Here is a 24,178-nt window from a genome sequence, read left to right on the forward strand (position 1 = left end):
TTTCAACTCATCTCTCTCCCTCTGCAGGTCAGTCACTCTTAATCTAAATTGACTCTCCCAAACAAAACCATCTCCTAAACTTTCACAGTCACTCACACCTTCCACACTATCAACTGTTATTTTCTCATTCATATATATCTTTTTTTCATTCTATCCTATCACACTACTTGTGTTCCTACATTGATTCCCCATTCCTGGAGCAGCAAAGTCGGATATCGATATTTCTAATGCACTTATTTCCTCCAACTGCCTGAATTTTGCGCATATACGCTCTCCGCTCTCTTTCACAAGCCACATATCTAATTCCCAAGACGCATGCATGCCGCAAGTACTGCATGCCACAAAGTCCCTTATGCTATTGCTAATAATTGAGTTCTTAAATGGCAGAGGACTTGGCGATACGGCACTTGTGACTGCTGCTGAATTTGTCATCATTCCTTACTGCCAAGTAGCGTAATCGTTAATTATTCAATTAATAAATTCCGTTAAATAAATAGAAAAAGTACAAACAATTACAAGCAAAACAAAACATTTAAGTACACTAAATAAAATTTAGTTTCTGATCTTTGGAATGTCGAATTTGAGGAAAGGTTGAGAAGATGCAGTTTACAGAATGTAGTGGTTAAGTTAGGATAGGAGGAAGAGGGGTGATATGATAGAGACCTACAAGTTAGTAAGGGGTTGTTATAGGATCAATGTTGGAGAGGTTTTACAGCAGATGGTGGGAGATCAGGGGAAAAACCAGAGAATATCCTTTTGCATGCAGAGTTGTGAATGATTGGAATGCCTTGCCTGAGAGTGTGGCATCTGCAGAGAATTTGAGTGTGTTTAAGGCATGGTATGACGAGCTGTGTGTATGACAAAAGGTCTTCCTAGATGAGTCTTTGGATAATAATTATAATAAATCATATGGGGAGCATTAAACATAATGCTTCCAATATTTTGCCCCAGTCACAGAAGCAGCCTATTTTGTTCTATCATTCACAAGCTATATGCTGAAGAGACTAGAAATATGAATTTATATTGTGTGTTTAGATTATCTAATATTTCTAAAATTAGAACTGCCTTGCATACTATGCTACATACTTCTTGTTTTCAGTAGCACTAACTCTAAGATGTAGCTACAAATGAGAGTTAATCCAGTTGAATGTTTTCATTAGTGTGAATGATTATCACACCTTGTAATTATTATTATTATTATTATTAACATCCGAGCTCCATGGAGTCAGAAGCTCAACTCGGGAGGTACACACTATTGCACACAACTATGCCTTAAAATGATTCAATATGTCTACATTCACAACACACTCAGGCAATGCATTCCACTCACCAACCACTCTTCATGTAAAGAACATTATTCTCACTCCTCTGCTCACACCTTTTTTACAACTTTCCTCTTCTGTGATATTGCTCCCCCCATACACAACTTGCTGATACCTATTCGTCACCTTGCTATAGTACATAAGTAAGTTAGTAAAACATGATCTCCTTAACAAACCCATGATGATAACTACAAAGAGTACTGCTGTTTTCAACCCAGTTCTGTATCCTACTGCTCACCAGTCTATCTACTAACTTCACAACTCCAGATATACAGATTGGCTTATAATTTGAAGCCACAGCCTTATCACTATCTTTATGCAGTGGAACAATTTTACCGTTGTTTCACACCCTTGGAACCTGTGCTAGTGTAAGACTCATATTAAACAAGCATGTCAATTCCCTGGAACATTCCCTTAAGACGCATGGTGATATGTCATCAAATCCTATCGCTGTATTTAATAATTCCTCAAATACCTCCTACTCACTCACAACTAAGCCATCCTTTCCTATGTCCTCTACACTTAATTTCCTGATTTTTTACTGATATTCTACCCTGATCAGGATGAAACACTCTTATAAATTGATCACTGATTACCTCAACAATGTCTTCTTCAGCAGTTATCATTCTACCATTTTTATTCATTAACATCATCTTACCATAATCATTCTGGCATGCTACCCAGGGCTCACCTTAAAAAATGATTAAATAAATAAATACATATCCAACATCTTCGCTGAGTTGTATATTTTAACTTAATAGAATACAATTTTATTAAAGTAGAGTGATATCAAATAAAAATGCAATAAAGAAACAAACACTATCAGCTGTTTTAGTAATAATAAGTAATAACGAAATGAAACAAACATCCTTTTTCCAAGCCATCTATCTCTGTGATATACTGATGTACAAGTCATGCCACAGCCAGATGTGGTGTGACTCCTTTACCATCATTTTATATTTTTTTTTTCATGTTCCAATCTTTAGAAAACAAATAAATTCGTAAAGAATTTATTTGTGTTCTAAAGTGTGTATATATGGATTTGGATTTAATTAAATCGTAAGTCATTAAAATATGGATTGGAAATATTTATTGTCAATTGAATGTCACAACCATCAGCAAAGAAACAGAGACATTCAAATGAAGAGGATATTAGAGAATTTAAAGAATACTGGACTGAAAATTTTGACATGATTAAGAAAGATAATAAAGCATTATGCACTTTATGTTCCAAATCAGTTGTTTGTAGGACTTCTTCTGTAAAGAGACATTTGAAACTGCTCATAAGAACTTAAGCAATGAAAGTGAGCAAGAACAAAGAGAATTACTTTTTCATGAAATGAGCAAGAGAAAAAAAACAATCTGATACTTTGAAGAAATTTATTTCAGGTATTTTCAGGTAAGGTCTAGTTTCAATTTAGTTGCAGCTAGTTTTGAGGTTTCAAACGTTATTGCCCAACATGGAAAATCACTCAGTGATGGGGAGTATATTAAAGAAGCATGGCTAGAATGTGCTCCTTTCCTTTTTTGACAATCCTTTAGAAAAGGTAAAAAATATTCATCTTATTAATGATTTGTCTGTGAGTAGAAAAACAGTTAAGAATATGATACTTAAGTTGGAAAGGAATACAGCAGAATAATTAACAAAACATTTGGCTTCATGTAAGTTCTTTTCTATTTGTGTTGATGAGAGCACAGACATTACATCATCAGCTAGGCTAGCAATCTTTGCTTGATTTTGTAGCATGGCAATCTTTGCTTGAAGTATGCGAAGAGATGATTAACCTTGTAACACTACTTGAGCATACCACTGGGGCTGAAATATGTAAATCCATTATGAACGAATTATCTATTTGGCAAATTAATTTTATTATTATTATTTAGTCTTCCAAGGAGTCAAAAGACTCATCGCAGGAAGTCCTTCCTAGGAAACACAAGTCTATCAAGATTCAACGTGGGGGTCCCTCCTAGGAAACACAAAGTCTATCATACCACTCCTTAAACTAAAAGTTTATTTTTCACTAGGTTAGACTATGATAAATTTAGTTTAATCCTTTATCCCAGTGAGATCAAACAAAGTTTGCACCTGAAAATATCTTCAGGACCGAATATAGTGTTGTACTATCTTACCTGGGTAAGTAGTACAACACCAGGCAACTTGTAAAAGGTGGAGCAAGCTACCCACACTCCTATCCCAGTATCTCCCATAATGCAAAACATATCTCCTTGCGGTTATGTATAATGTTATGCATTAAGGGATTGGCCACTACCAAGACTAGTTTTGATTGGCCACTACCCAGACTAGAGACCTCAATAAAGGTCGAAACTAGTCTGGGTAGTGGCCAATCTCTTAATGCATAACATTATACATATCTGCAAGGAGATGTTTTTTGCATTATGGCAGATACTGGGATAGGAGTGTGGGTATCTTGCTCCGCCTTTGCTACGAGTTGCCTGGTGTTGTACTATCTTACCTGGGTAAGATGGGTAAGATAGTACAACACTATATTCAGTCCTGAAGATATTTTCAGGTGCAAACTTTGTTTGCTCTCACTGGGATAAAGGATTAAACTAAATTTATCACTCCTTAAACTCATTGGCTGTTCTCACCACTCCATCAGGCAATGCATTCCACGGTTTAACCACCCTCCATGGAAAGAAACCTCTCCTCACCCTCTTGCTCACAGCTTCCTTCCGTAACTTTCAGGGATGGCCCCTTGTCATCACTCCTTCCCGCTGTTCAACCAAGCGAAAGAACTCCCCAGTGTCAACCCTGTAACCACCTCTCAACAGTTTAAAAGTCTCAATCATATCACCTCTCCTTCTTCTATCCACCAAACTCTGCAGTCCACATTCCCTCAGCCGATCCTCATAACTAGCATTGTATATTCCTGAAACCATCTTTGTTATCTGCCTTTGTACCCTTTCCACAATTAATTTAACCTTTCAAATCCTGGTGACCAAATCTGAGAACAATTGTCTAAGTGTGGTCTGATCAGGGTCTTATACAATGGAATGATAACCCTTTTATCTCTGCAGGTGAGTGTCCTTCTCATTATTGCAGCAATCCTCTGTGTCACCTTCACCACCTTTGCAATATGTCCCCAAAATTTCAGGTTTCTATTAATCATCAACCCCAGATCTCTTGTCTCCCCTACTTCCTCCAGTATAACTCCTCCCGTAGAGTATGCAGCATCCCATTGATGTGTCCCAAACCTCAAGACCTTACATTTTGCTGCATTAAACTGACACCCCCATTCATTTGCCCATCTATCTAGCTTATTTAAATCCTCTTGCATGACCACCCCATATGCACTATTACTAATAATCCTTCCCAGCTTCACATCATCCATAAACAACTGAACACCCCCCCCCCCCCTGCAATCCACTGACAGTGTCATTGATATATAGGTTAAACAATATAGGTCCCAGTACCAAGCCCTGTGGCACTCCACTTGTAGCCCTCTGCCTCCTTGAAACTGCCCCACCATACACAACTCTCTGATACCTATCGGACAGCCAATCCTGAATCCAGTTGACCAACCATTCATCCAAACCCATGTGCTGCAACTTAAATATCAGCTTATTATGTGGCACCCTGTCAAATGCCTTCGCTAAATCCAAGAAAATGGCAAGAAAATAATATTTCAAAAGTGGTATCTGTCACAACAGATGGTGCACCCAGTATGATTGGTAAGGAAGCGGGATTTGTAAATCTGTTTGCAAAACATGTTGGTCATCCACTGATAAGTATTCATTGCATCTTACATGAGGAGACTTCATGTGCAAAAGCTGGCCTAAAGGAACTTCAAGAAGTAATGCAAACAGTAACCAAGGTTGTTAATTACATTTCTTGACATGCTTTGAATAAAAGACAATTTCAGAATCTATTGAATGAGGTGGATTAAGTGTACAAAGGACTAATGATGTACAATGATGTTCGTTTGCTTAGTCAAGTCTTGTTATGAAACGATTTGTTGAATGCCTGGATGAGATAGAACGCTTTTTGACTGATCAACAAATATCTTATAAAGAAATATATGACATTGTGTGAGTTTGTAAACTTTGATGTTTTTTGCAGATTTTTGCAAACATTTAAATACTTGAACATTAAATTACAGAGCTCTGGTAAGACTCTTGATGTTATGTTTGATGACATAAAGGCATTTGAAATGAAACTAAGAGTTTTTAAGAGGGATGTAGATGGTGAAAGATTTAGATGTTGAAAGTTTATTTTTCACTTGGTTAGACTATAATTAATTTAGTTTAATCCTTTATCCAAGTGTGAGCAAACAAAGTTTGCACCTGAAAATATCTTCAGGACTGGGGTAAGGTGGTACAACACCTGGAAACTCGTTGCAAAGGTGGAGCAAGCTAACATCACTCCTATCTCAGTATCTTCCATAATGCAAAACACATCTCCTTGTGGATATGTATAATGTTATGCATTAAGGGTTAGCTTGCTCCACCTTTGCAACAAGTTTCCCAGTGTTGTACCACCTTACCCCAATCCTGAAGATACTTTCAGGCGCAAACTTTGTTTGCTCACACTCGGATAAAGGATGATTAAACTAAATTTATTATTGAAAGATAAGCGCCTCTGTAGCGCAATTGGAAGAACGATAGTACGTTGCGCTCTTCAATTGGAAAACGCCTAAGTTTGAGTCTCATCATGACGGGAGGAATCTTTATATTGACTTTTTCAGTCGAAGATGAGTTAGCCGATCTCATACGGAGGTAGCAGGGTTTTTTCTCCTGGAAACTCGGGTTTTTCATCCCACATACAGACAAATCGGCCCTTTAGAACACATGCAATTTACAGACAAAAAAAATACTAGTTGTGGTGGTGGTGGGCGGTAGATGGCGCTGATGTAGATGATTGGTAGTAGAGGTTCGGTGTAGTGGTGGAGATGGGGAGTTGTACAATGGGTGTCCTCCCGTGATGAGTCTTCAGACTCCTTGGAGATGTCACGAATAATAATAATAATTTAGATATTTTCCAAACCTAGAGAAATGCATCAGTGATCTCCAAAAGGATGAAAAAACAGATTGGTAATGTCTTCTAAAGCTATTTTTGACCGTCTTTGTAAAAACTGTTCAGCAGTTCTCTCTAAGATTTGTTAAGTTTAGAGAATTAGAAGAGACTGCAAAATTCATTAAGTTTCCAGACACTATAAAATTGGATAAATTAAACTTGCAGATGTTTGGAAGTTACGAAAGGAAACTGTGAGCAAGAGGGTGAGCAGTGGTTTCTTTGCATGGAGGGTGGTTGAACCGTGGAATGCATTGCCTGATGGAGTGGTGAGAGCGAGAACGGTCATTGAGTTTAAGGAGTGGTATGATAGAATTTATGTTCTTAGGAAGGACCTCCCACGATGAGTCTTTTGACTCCATGGAGGCCTGAATAATAATAATAATAATAAATATGGATGATTTTGAAATGCAGTTGATTGTTTTTCAAAGTAACTCAATTTGGAGGCAGAAATTTGTTAACCTGAGGCCAACGTCTCTAATCGTCCCTTTTCAATGGAAAACATTGAAAAAGAGCGATTAGAGATGGGAGTAACAGAGAAAAAAGCTGGAAATGAGTTACTAAGTACTTTAAACTTTTGTATGTTTAAAAACCCTTCCAACAGCATTACTGTCCATTTTTGCATCTACATATTCTTGTGAATCATTGTTATGAAACATTAGCGGATATATATCTCCAAAGGTTACAAAATATAAACCTGATATAAATGATCTGTCATCAACGATGCAGCAGCAGAAGTCTCATTGATAAATAAATAAAATGTCTACTATTTTTCTTTATCTAGTTTTGATTTGATATTTTCTGCTAAAAAATCATAAAGATTAACTTTTCTTTAATACATTATGTAGGTAAAATAATATTTTATTTTATCTGGCATTTTTATGTATTGCTCATAAGAGATTAAGAATTAATAAAAGAATATTTTCTTTTATTGTGCTTTAGTTAAGTAAAACGATTATGAGATTGTGCATTGTAATATATTGGAAAACACTTATGTCTGATTGGTCTTTATAAAAAAAAAAAAATTCAGAATTATTGTTTACCCTTTTGCTGATGTTAAAAATTGCATCTTTATATTGTTTGGCTGTATATGGCAACTAGAATTACACTTAAAGGCAAATAAAAAATATCCACGCTCCCAACAGGGTAGAAGGACTTTAAGTAAAACTTCTGTCACTAATTCATTCATTCAATCTGACAAGACTTACAATAATCACTTTTACAATATTCTATGCTGGCTTAATTGGCCGAATGGTTAGTGTATCCACTCTCCAGCCAAATGGCTGTGGATTCGAATCCCGTCATGGGCATAGATGTTTGTGATTGTCTGTAAAAATAGTTGTGGTTGGTGGTAGATGACGCTGGTGTAGATGATGAAATTAGGTGATATGGCTAGCCATATCACTCTCACCAACTAGAGCGAAGCGCAAAACCCCATTCACATTTACATCCTGTAATGAAATGGTCAAATCTAAAACTCGTGATACTGCATGCCCTCCTTTTCATGCTGCCTGAGATGGTTATCTCTCAAGAACTCGAGAAATTCATTTTCTTTATCCCCAGATGCTGTCTCTTCATTCCAGTCTATATTGCCATAATTAAAATCCCCCATAATAATCACCCTTCCTTTGTTCACTAATCCCTGGGCTAAAGCAACATAAGTGTCTTCCTGTCAACGTCCATGTTACACCACCCTGCCTCATAACCATTGCTTCTATTTCTCTGTTTCATGTCTACCTTATGTGGACTTAATTCCCCTGCTGTCATCAACAACATTCCCCCCCCCCTTCTTGCCCTTTCTATCCTTGCGAAAAATACTGTATCCTTCCATTTCTATTCCCGTTACGATATCATCTTCATTTAGCCATGTTTCAGTTATTCCAATGATTTTGGGGCGAATAAATTCAATCACTGAAACTATATATAAAGGTGATTGGGCAAGGACAGGTGCGATTTATGAATACGAGAAATCACAACCAACTAGTGGCTTAGATAGGACTGGTTATACACCTAAAAATGAACTGCTATGTTTGTTGACAAATATCACAAATATCAGGAAGTAGGGGGATGAAATACTTCCTGATATTTGTGGCATTTGTCAACAAACATAGCAGTTCATTTTTAGGTGTATAACCAGTCCTATCCAAGTCACTAGTTGGTTGTGGTTTCTCGTATTCATAAATTGCACCTGCCCTTGCCCAATCACCTTTATCACCACTTACTACATATATCTGCTGAGTCTCAACTTCCTCACCCACATTGCAACTCCATTTCCAGACACACACACACACACATTTACTGCTACTTTCAACATCCACTTTCCCTATGCCATGTCTCCCTGTCCACCCAGCCTCTCCCCATTTCCCTGTCCCTCTCGTTCTCGTTCTCTCTTCTAGTTATTTTAACTCTTTAGTTTGCTTCACATCCATATTCTAGTGAAAGTGAAAAATACTTTGGCTCATAGCGATATTAACTGTCATTTTTTTAAATTATTTTATTTTTATTAGATTTTCTAATCTTAACTACTCCTGTCATTACCACTAGGTATAGAGATTCTATCTATCCCAATGGCTTTAACAGGCCTTTAAGGCCCACAACCTTCCAAGCATGCTTGGATTTCGTAACCGAAATACGAGGATAGAATGGTCACTCCTATGCCTCAAGGTATTCTTGGCTGTATCCCTGTGTGTTCAAGGGGCCTGTTTGCCTGTTTGCAGGATGAAAAACACCAGATAAACTGGCGGAAAAAACCCTGCTATCCACGCCCAAGACCGGCTAACTTGGCTGTGACTGAGGAAGATCCTTCAGCTCCTCACGTCTCCGACGGGAATCGAACCTAAGACACTCCTTCCCCAGGCATATGGTTGCGAAGCGCAAAGCCACTAGGCTAACCGTGCGGACAGGTATAGAGATTGGCATCTAGATAGTATTACTGTATCTGGTATAGTGCCAAATGTGTACAGCGTTTTCTTTTTATGTTTTATTTATTATTTTTTTGACTTTGTTTTCTTTAGCATAATAAGATCTCTTTTACTTATTATTGATTTATATTTTTGCTAAGCTTATTTTATTTATAGGCAGAAAAGAAGGGAATGTCAAATTCAGTTGCAGGATTTGTGTTCAGCATTTATGCATTGGTAGTTATGCTGGCATCACCAGTCTTTGGCAAAGTGGTAAGTTTAAACTATTTTACAAGTAAGAATTTTGTCTTTTCTTCACTATAACGGCACTACAGTATATTATTTGTGTTTATTATTACTGCACAAGACCTCCATGGTGTCCGAAGACTCATGTCAGAAGAGCATTCTAGACACTTCATAATTCACCATCCACACTATACCACAATTTGGTCAGTTTATCTGAAGTTGATAAACTGACCAAAGTTTATCAAAGTTTATCTTCCCAGATAAACTTTGACGAAAGTTTATTTGGTCGATACTTTGGTATTGACCAAAATTATTTGGCCAAAAGTTTATCTGGGAAGATGAGTCTTTGACTCCATGAGGTCTTGGGGTAATAATAATAATATCTACATGCTAGATGTAGCGCAATTGGAAGAACGACGGTACGTTGCACCCTTCGATTGGAAAACGCCTAAGTTCGATTCTCGTCACGATGGAAGGAATCTTTATATGGACTTTTTCAATCGAAGGTGAGTTAGCCTATCTCATATGGAGGTAGCAGGGTTTTTTCTCCTGGAAACTTGGGTTTTTCATCCTGCATACAGACAAATTGGCCCTTCAGAACACATGCAATTTATAGACAAAAAATACTAGCTGTGGTGGTGGTGGGCAGTAGATGGCACTGACGTTGTTGATTGGTAGTAGAGGTTCAGTGTAATAGTGGAGACGGTGAGTTGTACAGTAGGTATCCTCCCGTGATGAGTCTTCAGACTCCTTGGAGGTGTCACGAATAATAATAATAATAAAATTCTGAGTTTCTGGGAGGAAAAAAAATCCTGATAACACTGTTGTATCTGCATTACCTGAGGCACATCTGTGTAGCTCACATGTGGCCCTTATGTGCTACAGGCATTGCATTGCATCCTTTCATGTTTATATTAGATCATTTATGATATATATATATATATTATTATTATTATTATTATTATTATTATTATTATTATTATTCAGGCCTCCAAGGAGTCAAAAGACTCATCGAGGGAGGTCCTTCCTAAGACATAAATTCTGTAAAGACTCATCGAGGGGAGGTCCCCCCCCTCAGAAACATAAAGTTTATCATACCACTCTTTAAACTCACTGACCGTTCTCGCTCCCACCACTCCATAAGGCAATGCATTCCACGGCTCAACCACCCTCCACACAAAGAAACCACTCCTCACCCTCTTGCTCACAGTTTCCTTTCGTAACTTCCAGGGATGGCCTCTTGTCATCACTCCTTCCCGCTGATCAACCAAGCGAAAGAACTCCCCAGTGTCAACCCTGTAACCACCTCTCAACAGTTTAAAAGTCTCAATCATATCACCTCTCCTTCTATCCACCAAACTCTGCAGTCCACATTCTCTCAGCCGATCCTCATAACTATCCTTGTACAGTCCTGAAACCATCTTTGTCATCCGTCTTTGTATCCTTTCCACAGTTAATTTATCCCCTTCAAATCCTGGGGACCAAATCTGAGAACAATAATCCAAGTGTGGTCTGATCAGAGACTTATACAATGGAATGATAACCCTCTTATCTCTGCAGGTCAGTGTCCTTCTCATAATAGCAGCAATCCTCTGTGTTACCTTCACCACCTTTGCAATATGTCCCCTAAACTTCAGGTTTCTATCAATCATCAACCCCAGATCTCTTGTCTCCCCTACTTCCTCCAGTATAACTCCTCCCATAGAGTATGCAGCATCCCATCGATGTTTCCCAAACCTCAAGATCTTACATTTTGCTGCATTAAACTGACACCCCCATTCATTTGCCAATCTATCTAGCTTATTTAAATCCTCTTGCAGGGCTACCACATCTGCACTATTACTAATAATCCTTCCCAGCTTCGCATCATCCGCAAACAACTGAATATCCCCCTGCAATCCACTGGCTATGTCATTGATATAAAGGTTAAACAATATAGGTCCTAGTACTGAGCCCTGTGGGACCCCACTTGTAACCCTCTGCCTCCTGGAAACTGCTCCACCATACACAACTCTCTGATACCTATCAGACAGCCAATCCTGAATCCAGTTGACCAATCTGACATCCAGACCCATGTGCTGCAACTTAAATATCAGCTTATCATGTGGCACCCTGTCAAATGCCTTCGCCAAGTCTAAGAAAATTGCAGTATATGCCTTTCCCTCATCTAATGCTCTTGTAACTTTATTATAAAAGGCTAGCATATTGCTAAAACAAGAGCGTCCTTTCACAAATCCATGTTGATTCTCACAGATAACATTACCCTCATCTGCCCAATGCTGTACACGGTCCCTCACTACTTTCTCCAAGATCTTAACAACTACTGATGACACACAGACTGGCCTATAATTAGACACTTCCAGTCTGTTACCACCCTTATGCAATGGCACTATCTTACCTTCCTTCCATTCCCTGGGCACCTTTGCCAAAGCCAGACTTTCACTGAAAAGCCATGTTAAGGTTATTGTCAATTCCCTAGCACATTCTCTCAAAACTCGTGGCGAAATACCATCCAGTCCCACAGCTTTACTGACATCCAGAGTACTCAGTATCTGAAACACACTCTCCTCCTGTACCTCCGGACCTCGTACCAGTCCTATCCCTCTAGCATTAAAACTGACTCCTCTAGGATGAAATACTCCAATAAAGTGTTCATTGAACAATTCCACTATGTCCTCTGCATCAGTTACTCTATTCCCATTTTTATCCCACAATATCATTCTTCCACAGTCATTTCTCCTCCTACTGGCCACATAGCTAAAAAATTCCCTAGGATTTTCTTTGGATCTTAGGGCCAATCTCCTCTCATATTCCAGTTTCGCTTTCCTTACCATACGAGTCACTCTTGTGGCCTGTGTCTTATATTCCTCATGCATCTCTTCACCTATCTCCTTATATCTCTTCCATAGCCTCTTTTTCGCATGCAATTCCTGTTTAATATTGTTGGTCATCCACTTTACTCCAAATTGCGCCCTCTTCTTCACTCGTGGTATACAACTTACCATTGCTGATAACAAATATTCTTTCACAATTTCCCACGCACTGGTGATATCCCGGCCTTCCAATTCCTCCCTCCATGAAACTTCCCAAAGTTGACGTCTAAGACTATTATAATCACCTGCCTTATAATTCCACATAAGTTCCCGTCTCTTTGATACTCCTGCATGTCTATTCATTTTCCAAGTCAACACCATATGGTCACTCTCTCCAACTGGTGGGAGAGATGTCAACTCAGTTATTATCAACTCTTCTGATGCTATAACCAAATCCAAAATTTTTGAACCTCTTGTTCCCTCTGTTACATGTTGCCTAAGACATTTGTCCCTCAAGAATTCTAGAAATTCCATTCCCCTATTGTTACATGCATCTTCCTCTCTCCAATTTATACTACTGAAGTTAAAATCTCCCATAACAATCATTCTTCTTGCACTTGCCAAACTTAGCTGTCTAAACATCTCCTGGTCCCCATCCTCTGTGCTCCTGGGTCTGTAGCAACACCCCACTAAATATCCTGTCTTGCCTACCTCTACTTCACACCATACGCTCTCAAAATCATTTGTCTCACTTCCTTCCAAATTCTCCACTCTTAGAGGACATAGGTCATCACTTATCATAAGCAGCACCCCACCACCTCGCTTTCCCCTCCTATCCTGACGAAAAATGCTATACCCAGCGACTTCTATTCCTGTTGTTATATCCCCTTCTGTCAACCACGTCTCAGTGATCGCAATAATTTTTGGCCAGGCTGATGCTATCTGTGCCACCAATTCCTCTCCCTTATTCCGGATACTCCTGGCATTAGTATACAGCATATAAATGCCATTGTTTCTATACCCAGCATTATCCCTTCTAGACTCCACTGGGCTCAGTGTTACCTGACATTGTCTCCCTTCTCCCAAGTATCCATTCCCACAAGAGGCCACCCCTGCTATCATCCTCCCTGGGACACACTGACTCGTTCAGAACAGCAATCTCTCCAGATGCCTACGTCCTTCCTCATTCAAATGTAAACGGTCTCTCGCATACAACTCCTCTCTTTCCTCAAACGCACTCCAAGCATCCACATATACCAGTCCTCTCTTGTCACACATTCTCGCTATTATGCCATTCAATATCACCGCTCTTCTGCTCAGCTCATCATTATCATACCTAGGCAACACGCACACTATTTTTCCTCTCTCTGTCTTCTTCCGTACAGTCTCAAGCAAAAATCTCATATCTCTCGCTGCCCGACTTACATTACCACTCAAGTCATTCGTTCCTACCATCACAATCATCTCATATATATAATTTCTTTACACAAAAAATTTACTCACAGGAGTAGATATATTCACAAACATCCCCTCCCCCAGCAGCATGGTATTATTAAAATTCTAACCAATAGAGCAATCAATTTTTGTTGCAGTGAGGTTTCTCTTGCAACTGAACTTAATCATATTATCATAGATTTTCAAGCTTGAGAAGTTTAGTCTACAAGGTTTATCATATGAGTAGGATGAGTGAAGAGTGTTTTCATCAGCAAAACTGAATAGGGTTTGAAGTCAACGAGAGCATGTCATCTATATGTATAAAGGAGAGTTGGGTGAAATAATAGAGCCCTGAGGAACATCTGCATTAACAGGAAAATCTGATTCCTCCATTACACATAGTGAATGACCTGAGAGAAAACTGACAATCCAATTACAAATGAAGGAAGGCAGACCATAAGATCACAATTTGCTGAGAGAGTCCTTGATGCCAGATCTTATCAAATACTTGGGAAATGTCAAATTGCAACAGCACAGGTTTCTCCAAACTTTTGTCCATGGTTCATGTTCAGAGGTGGTTGATGTAGGCCAGGAGATCTGTTGTAGATCTTAAGGGGCAGAATCCATATTGGTGGTCACTGAGTTGACAGTTCTCCGGATGTGAAAAACTTTGACTGTCGATTACCTTCTCCATTACTTTGACAACACAATGGGTCAGTAGCGGGATACATACATTCATATGGGTTGGGTTTGTGCAAATAGAAAGATAAAAATAGAAAAATGAATATATATGCAAATTTACAGACAAAAAATACTGGTGGTTGTCAATAGATGGCAGTGATGTAAATGGATGGTAGTAGAAGTTTGGTGTAGTGGCACGACGTGGGTAGGAGACGCCCTTGTGCAAAACGTATTCAGCGCCATGATAAAATAAGTTTCCATGAAAAATTTTTGCGAAAAAATTTTACTTTGTTAAAAGTACAAAACTGTTTATACGCATACATAAAAATTAATTTTATTTAACAATATTAGAACATTGTAATCACTAAAATTTATTAATAAGGAATTTTTTTATTATTATTATTATTATTATTATTTGACACCTCCAGGGAGTCCAAAGACTCATCGAGGGAGAGTGTGCCAACAGCATCGAACGATTGTACCCCTTCTAACTACTAACCGTGCTCAAACTTACTTAACTGAGCCATTAGTAGTAGAGGCTCTACCAATAAAAATTTTCAAAAATGTTTATTTTGTTAATACATAAATACAACAGAATATATATATATATATATAAACAAAAATTACTTTTATTTTAATACAAAAAGAAATATTATTACATAACAAAGATAATTTGGAGATATGCTTTTAATTATATAACAATTAGATTAAATGTAGATTTATTTTACATATTTACTCGTTTTGCTTTAGCCACCACAAAATTTTTAATAATATCTTTAATGTCTAATGAATCCAAGACATTCGCAAAATAACAAAAACAGAAATGTTTGGTTATGAAGCATCAGATGAGACAACGCATTACAATCACAGCATTTGGAAACGTGTCGGTTAATTATTTTCGTATATATAATTTAAAACACTCTGAGGAGCCGACTCTTTTTTAATAAAACATTGCAAAGTTTTTAATTCCTCAAATAAAGTCATACCATCAATATTGCAATTGTCGGAATCTTGATTGTCGCTCAGTTTTAAGTGCAAATCTTTACAATGTTTCATTAAATCTTCATCGCTCCAATCTTTTAATTTGCTAATGTCTCTTGTAACCTTAAAGGCCTCACTATGTTGTTTTAAGAGTGTGAATCTTTCCGTGACTGAAGTTATTGTCGGGTCTAAGATCGCGAAGAAAAAATTTATTTGAAAATTTTGTTTAGGATCATGTGTTATCTCATCTGATGCTTCGTAACCAAACATTTTCGTTTTTGTTATTTTGCAAATGTCTTGAAAAATAGAATCAATATTAAGATCATTTGCTACTTCTTTTGCAGTTCTAATATTTTCAAAATATTGGTCTGTTGGGCAAGTATTTAATTCTTGTATAACATAATCAAGATTTTCTGTAATTTTTCCTATATCAAATGTCGGATTCTGCATTATTTTGCTTGCAACCCTTACGAGACTTAAGATTTCGTATCGAACATGAACAGAGCAAATAAATTTAAACGAATAAATCTTTGAAATTAAGTTGTCTGCCTGAACTCTAGAATCAGTATCTTTAGTTTCATCTTCTGTAATATCAAAAAGAGCTTAGTAAATATCCTTGATATTAAATTTAACTGACTTTATTGCTTCTACTCTACTTTCCCACCTAGTAGCAGAAAGTAGTTTCAAATTTAAAACACGAATATGTTTTTTAAATATAGCCCAACGCTTCACAGATATTGAAAAATAATTATATTATTCCCGTATTCACAACCAAAACATTACCATAAAAAAAATTTACAATTTCACAGGATATCTTAGCTGCATCATTAACTACCAAATTTAATGAATGAGCAGCACACGGAATAAAAAAAGCCCTTGAATTCATTTCAAGGATTTTTTTCTGCAGTCCATTATGTTTGCCTCGCATATTTGAACCATTATCTTAAGCTTGGCTGCATAAATCCGAAATGTTAATATTCAATAATTTTAAATATTTTTTTATAAATTCAAATAGTCCTCGCCCAGTGGTATCTTCTACAGATTGAAAACCCAAAAAATGTTCATGAATTTCTGCTTTATTGTGTCTTTATTTTGATTAGCAAATCTAATAACAATAGATAATTGTTCTTTGTGGCTTATATCCGGAGTAGTGCCAAGAATTAATGAATAATATTTCTCCCTCTTTATACGGATGATTTCATTTTGTATTTTATCACCTAAATAATGAACAGTGTTCCTTTTTTGTGATGTTTGGATGCGATGCAAGTGTTCTGCCATTATCGAATCAAATTTAGCGACAGTTTCTACTAACATTAAAAAATTGGCATTATCATTTTAAAAAAGTTTTTGTGAAGAACCTCTAAACGAACCACTGTCTTGATAAATATCTTTGCCAGCAAAAGTTGGTCGATTGGTAGAGTCTCTGCTATTAATGGCTCACGTAAAAAGTTAAGCAAGTTTGAGCACGGTTAATAGTTGGAAGGGGTTCAATCGTTCGATGCTGTTGGCACACTCTCCCTCGATGAGTCTTTGGACTCCCTGGAGGTGTCAAATAATAATAATAATAATAATTGTATTATGTAGATTAACCGTTCTATAACAGATTGCCAATATTTTTCCTCAGTTTCATATAATCTTTGTTGTGTGCAATCAATAATGCATTTCTTAATGAACGACATTTTAAGTTCGCTGTATTTTGAACAGTTTTTAATGTGCGCGGAACTTGTCTCATGTATTTTTAGTATATGATTCAAATGTTGCCAATCGTTACAACCGTATTCATTAGTAATTTGGGAATTTTGACTACCAAATATTTTGCAATAATAACAGAAAACCGAATTTTGCGATTCTGAATAAACTAAATAACTTCGTAAAAGTTTTTCTTTATATGCTAAAGTTCGATAATAGTATGAATCGGAAAACTTGTGGCCAGATTCATCTTTGGGAAATTCTTTATTAACTACTTGATGAGGGCAATGCTCAATTAAACAATCTCTAACTTTGGTAGTTATATGTTTCGACCTGGTACCTGGATCATTAACATTAAAATTTAAAGTAAAATTTGAAGTTTTGGGTTTCGCTAAATCGGAATCCAATATTTCTTCTGGTGCAACTTCTGTAGACAGTCCAGTCAGGCCAGTTTCATTTTCGCATGTAGCATTTGTTTCTTCATAGTTATCTTGTGTCCTCTCTTTTTCTGTAGTAGAGCTATACGGAGTATTTGCTTCTTCAGAACTTTCTGTTCTTCGTGTTTTATGTGGTCCTGAAGTTAAAAATTTATTCAGCGATCCGGCAAATTTATGTTCCAGTTGTTCTCGTTGCAATTGTCTTTTCCTGTTTTGTGCATCAGATAACTTCTTTGGCTTTTTATCGACATCTAGGGGTTAACATACTTGGTTAGACTTTAAAATAAGAAGAACGGTAAAAGTTATCCATCAGAATAAATAATAATTTCTGAAATCTCCCCTTAAACTTATTTTTTAACCCCTTAACTGACTATTATTTTTTAATGAGAATGCCCCAAAACTGACTTTTTTTTAATTATCATTACAGAATTTGATTTTTCAGATGTTTTGAATAATAAATATGCTTACATTTGAGGTATTTTTTTGAAAATTAACATGTAGAGATATTAGCGACTGATTGATTTCTCAGTGATATTTATTTAATATTTTTTACATCCTGGTAATTATTTAATAATTAAGAAATTTATAGAATATTAAAATTATTAAAGAAATTAGTAAATTAGAAATAAGGAGTAAATTAGAAATTAGAAATATATAAGTCTCTTATTGAAAATTATTTATTTTCTAGACGTCTACCCAACATGACATAAAATTCTTGTTTTCAAAATAAGATAATTAACTAAAATGAAATAATTTAACTGATTTTCAAACTTAGCAAAAATATAACAGACTTTAACGTGAATAATTATCCAAATTCACAGTTACAGTTAATGCACAAAATGAAATGATGCAAAATACATCAAAAAAGTATCAAGAAAGTGCCAATTGCAGTATTATTATGTGTAAACAAATCTTGATCATCTAAAGAGTTTTATAACTCATAAATAAACTATGTTTATTAATTTAAATCGAGCCACATCAGCCTGATGCGCCAATTGTCTTTTCCTGTTTTTGTGCACCAGATAGCTTCTTTGGTTTTTTTCTGACATCTAGGGATTAACCTTACTTGGTTAGACTTTAAAATAACAAGAGCGGTAAAAGTTGTTCTACTTCGCATATATACAAAATTTTTAGCTATGGTCCCTCAGCAGCGACCCATATATATACGGGATAATTGGTTAAGGGGTTAAGAAGAAAATAATAGGTAAATTTATAAATTCAACTATACAACAAAAATAACAGTAATTTACAATTTATTTAAAAAAAAAATGTTATAAATGTTTTTCGTGAAAACTAGAGGTTTAATTAAAATCAAAATTTGTTTTGGCTTTTAAATTTTACCGCCCTTTTTATTTTGAAGTCTCACCAAATGCTTACTGTCGGAAAAAAATCAATTATGTTATAGTTTCTTACCTTCCAAATTTGCAGAACACTGCTTCAGTCACAATCACACATCCACAAAGGGCAAAGCACAGCATAAGAATGAATTCAATGTCTGTCTTAAACTAATAATTTCATCTAAAAATATAATATTTTTATTTAAAACAATCAAGAATATTTATACAATTTTCGTGAGTCGATGCTTACTCTGTGAAATAAAATCTCTGATAATATTGATAACGTGTCACTTCAAATAAAATTATAATAATAAATTAAAAATATTGTTAGATTATTAAGAATTCATAATAATTTGACTCATTTTAAATTTAATTTTTATTGCATTAACTATAATTTGTAATTGTGTAATTTATATAGTATGATATAATTCAAGAATAAGAAAATTTATATATATATATTTTTATCATTTCCTGCAGTGAAATGGCGCTCCTCATCTTCATGCGCCCTTGTGCGGGGCACAATCTGCACAACCGCACAGCGCAGCCCTGGTGGTGGAGATGTGGAGCTGTAGAGTAGGTGTCCTCCCTTGATGAGTCTTCAGACTCCTTGGAGGTGTCATGAAATAATAATAATATATATATATATATATATATATATATATACACTAAAACTATATGCTAAAAATCACAAATTTAAGTTCAAATTATCTTTAATCCATTGGATTGCATCTGGGTTGACCTGTAACAGGTCGGTCGGTGTGCCCTCAAAACTCCGAAGTGGGCAGTCCTGAATAATATGATTGACGGTCTGTTGATCAGCACCACAGTCACTTGTTGGGGATTGACCCAGGTCTCACATGTACATTATGGTAGCACATCTGGCATGGCCTGTCCTCAGGCAGCTGAGTGTGCTCCATTTCTGTCTGGACAGTTCAAACTAGGGAACTCTGTTGTGGGATCTGTAATGAGGTGTTCATTTTTTATTGTTGAAGTAAGCCAGCGATTCTTCCATTCAGTTTCAGGAAAATATATATCTGGTTGTTGATTTTTCCAGATTGGGCTTGCGGGACTTTAAGCAAATAGGTGGTAGATTTTGAAGGTCCTCGTTGATGGGTAAGTTGTTATTTCCCATACATTTTATCCACTCTCTGTTAGTGGCAGCTCTCCTCCTTATATCTAGTGGTATGATGTTTCAGAGTGTTGGTAGCCACTAAACAGGTGTAGAATTTATGCAACCCATGATGATTCTCATGGTATCGTTAAGTTGTACATCGACCTTGCTAACACATGATGACTCAAATATACCACACTAGGGCATGGGCAGCAAATTTTAGTGTTAGTTCCTGCCCCCCCCCCCACACAGCTTGATGATTTGAGGGTTAAAGAGCGATTTAAGGTGACTCCAAGATATTTTGGGTTGGGGTTGTGCTTCAAAGTCTTCCCTCTTAATGAGACCTTCAGCTGTTTATCAGCTTGATGATTGTTCAAGTGAAACGTGCAGTCTTAGAGGGATTTGGGCAATGATACCATATGGTGTAATAGTTGTACAGAACTTCAAGGTCGGAACTGAGCACAGTCTTGGCCTCTTTCAGGTGTTTAGTCTGAGTTGCCAATGCCAGGTCATCTGCATATGTGAACTTCCGGGAGGAGTTTGTGGCATGTCACTAATGTATAAATTAAAGAGGAGTAGAGCTAGCATAGAGCCCTATGGTAGCCCATTATTTAGAATTTTAAAGGAGCTATTTTTACCATTCACTTATACCTTGAATTTGTGCTTTGATGTCATGTGCTTTAGAATCTTAATCATCTTTGTGTCTTGTATTACAGTTGCAAATTTCAGTATGAATCCATTCACCCCAAACTGTGTCATATGCAGCTGACAGATCTATGAATGCTACTGATGTTTGAAGGCCTTTTTGGAAACCAACTTCTATATGTGTAATAAGGCAAGTACTTGGTTACAGTAGCTGTGAGAGTCTGAATCCAGCTTGTTGATATGGTACTATGGCATTAATCAATGAGTAAATTCGATTATAGAATAATCATTCAAAAAGTTTATAGGGAATACTTAGTAAAGATATTGGTCAATAGTTTGCTGCATCAATAGGCCCTTTTCCAGGTTTTAGGATGGCTATAACTTTGCTCCTCAGGAATTTCTTTGGGATGTTCCTGCTTTCTAGAATTTTACAGAAAAACTGCAAAAGCCACTTACGAGCGTTACTTCAAAGATGTTTAATGAACTCAAGGTATATACCATCCAGGCCTGCTGCTTTTTTATTTTTCAGTGATTTAAATGCTTGACTCAGTTAGTTTTCAGTGAAATGGTATTGAGAGGCGGTTATTTTGTTTGACACTTCTACAAAGACGGATATATTTGATCCTAATTTCTTTAGAATAGGATGCGCTAATCTTTACACTGTTAGATATTTGCTGGATTCTAGTTGCTATGTCTTTAGGAGTGATCTGTGTGACTTTCTGCTTAGAAACTGATGCAGTTCCGAGTTTTCTGAGCAAGGTTCAAGCCTTATGACTAGAATGAGCAAAGTATAAATTTTCGGTTCTGGTTTTCCAATGTTGCCATCGTTGTTCATTAAGCATTTCTAAAATTCTTTTTCCAATTTCAGGATCTGGATCTTTTTTGTAATTTTTGAATAGTTCCTCAGTTTCAAGCAACCAGCATGGGGTATACTGTTTCCGGAAACCTCTTGGTATACATCGTTTTGCAGCACCTGTCAGTACACTTACAAAACATCTGTAATTTTTGAATTCAGGTTTGACCCAATAGATGTAAGATTCAATTTGTTTAGAGTACTGTTCTCAGTTAGCCTTGCAAAAATTCCATCTTGGTCTTTCCACCGATTGTATAATCGAGATTTGTGTTCCTATAGTGACTATAACAGGTCTATGTTGAGATCGTGGAAAGTTTTCAAGTATTTTCCTATCAATGGGTAAAGGATTATCCTCAGTGTTGCAAGTGACAAAGCAGAGGTCAGGGTTTGAATCTTTCTTCCATCTACCTGATTTAAAAGTTCCAGAGTCTTTTGTATCAAAAACCAGTGATATTTCGAGGCTTTCAGCTCATTCCGTCAGTCTAACACCGTTAATATACCATTTCTACAATAGCCCAGGAGTAATCTTGACTGTTAAAATCTCCTATGTAGACTGCTGGATGTTGGTGATCAGGAAGAACTAGGATAGACCAAGTTTGTTTTGGTGGTTTGTAAACTGACACTATGGTTGTGCCAGCTGCCTTTGCTGTGATGATCTCAATGTTATTATAATAAATTTGGTTTAATCCTTTATCCAAGTGTGAGCAAACAAAGTTTGTGCCTGAAAATATCTTTAGGACTGGGGTAAAGTAGTACAACATCGGGCAACTCGTAGCAAAGGTGGACCAAGCTAACATCACTCCTATCTCAGTATCTCCCATAATGCAAAACACATCTCCTTGTGGATATGTATAATGTTATGCATTAAGGGAAGAGTCACTACCCAGACTAGTTTCGACCTTTATTGAGGTCTCTTCAGTGGGAGCCAGGCCCAGAAGTGGAGATACCAGGCAGAAGCAATCGCGAGGTCATCTTTACCTATAGGAGTTGCCAAAAGGTGTGCTACCTTTAATGTATAACATTATACATATCTGCAAGGAGATGTGTTTTGTATTATGGGAGATACAGAGATAGGAGTGATGTTAGTTTTGTCCACCTTTGCTATGAGTTGCTCGGTGTTGTACTACCTTACCCCAGTCTTGAAGATATTTTCAGACGCAAATGTTGTTTGCTCACACTTGGATAAAGGATTAAACCAAATTTATTATAGTCTAACCAAGTGAAAAATAAACTTTCAATGTTATTATGATTAGAAAAAGATAGTATTTTGCAGTTTTCCATGTTCTCTCACAGATGGCAGAACCATATATTGGTGACAGGATGTAGCCCAGTGACATGTAGCCAATGATATTAGCTCTTGTGGTAATCTCATCTTCTTTGCTGATATGTAGTTCCTGGACAGAGATTACATTTATGTTATTTGTCCTGCAGATTTTTCCAAGTAGTTTACTTTTGTCTTGGGAGGCACCCTCTATGTTAATTTGCAGGATCCGTAGGGTGAAGTCAGTTTCCCTTATTTTTTGTTCCTTTTGGACAGTTTTGGAACCTTTTTGAAAAGGTCTGCTTTGTTTCTTCCTGTTACATTTTCCCTTTCATTTTACACATATTAGCCGGGAGGCCAAAAAAAAAAAATGACAGATTTGGCTCCCAATAGCTGTGAAAGTTTAGCCACCAAAGATGTTGTCCATATGCACAACAAGGAAGTATTTTATGACAATTCAGCACGTAGTAGTGGGATGGTAGACACTCATCACCTTTTTTTTGGAATTGGCTATATGTGGGCTTACTTCCATGCTGGTCTGTATTCCAGCTGAGTATAATATAGTGTAGAGATGATAAAGAATAGTTGTTAGTTCAGCCAGAATTGCTGGTGGGATTTCATGAAGACCAGAAGATTCTTTTGATATCTTGAAGGTGAGTTAGCCATTTTGTATGGAGGTAGCAGTTTTTCCTCCCAGAAAGTCCAGTTTTTCATCCTGTGAAACAAACAAACCGGCCAGAAGAACCCATTCAGTTGACAGGCAAACTGGCCAGAAGAAATCACTGGCCTCATAGCCTATGTTGCTTTAGCTATAAATTCAATCCAACCCAAATGAACCAACCACTATGATGTCTTTCTTGCAGAAAGCTATAGGCATATGATAAAGTGTTTCTGGTAAAGCAAGAGATGATATGTTTTCATCATCTATGGCAGGAATTGGATGAGAAGAATGATGCCAGGAGGTCAATCTTATATTTTATGTGTGTGTGTGTGTGTGTGTATGAGAAAGAGGCAGAAGCAGCAGGAAAGAGTGTTGAAAGAATGATGCCAGGAGGTCAATCTTATATTTTATGTGTGTGTGTGTGTGTGTGTGTGTGTGTGTGTGTGTGTGTGTGTGTGTGTATATATATATATGAGAAAGAGGCCATCCCTGGAAGTTACAAAAGGAAACTGTGAGCAAGAGGGTGAGGAGTGGTTTCTTTGCATGGAGGGTGGTTGAACCTTGGAATGCATTGCCTGATGGAGTGGTGAGAGCGAGAACGGTCAATGAGTTTAAGGAGTGGTATTATAGACTTTGTGTTTCTTAGATGAGTCGTGATAGACTGTGTTTCTTAGGAAGGACCTCCCACGATGAGTCTTTTGACTCCATGGAGGCCTGAATAATAATAGTAATAATAATAAGCACAAATGGGCAAAGTATAGGTTAAAAGGAAGAT

At 36.9% G+C, this 24,178-nt stretch overlaps 1 protein-coding gene across 4 annotated transcripts in view; it reads left to right on the forward strand.

Moving 5' to 3' along the window:
- The window catches only part of LOC150107025 (MFS-type transporter SLC18B1-like), a 508,245-nt gene that overhangs the window by 56,789 nt on the left and 427,278 nt on the right, over nt 1-24,178 (forward strand). For all 4 annotated transcript variants that reach the window (XR_016548342.1, XM_090392899.1, XM_090392901.1 and 1 more), the window contains exon 3: nt 9,432-9,527. Coding sequence is in view for 3 of the 4 variants with exons in the window: in XM_090392899.1 (XP_090249025.1) it covers nt 9,432-9,527 (96 nt within the window). In the remaining variant the exon portion in view is untranslated. The remainder of the gene's footprint in view (nt 1-9,431; nt 9,528-24,178) is intronic.

The sequence above is a fragment of the Typopeltis vanoorti genome, chromosome 5 (assembly GCF_054136105.1).
Source record: "Typopeltis vanoorti isolate ZY-2024b chromosome 5, IOZ_Tvanoo_1.0, whole genome shotgun sequence".
Classification (NCBI taxonomy): domain Eukaryota; kingdom Metazoa; phylum Arthropoda; class Arachnida; order Uropygi; family Thelyphonidae; genus Typopeltis; species Typopeltis vanoorti.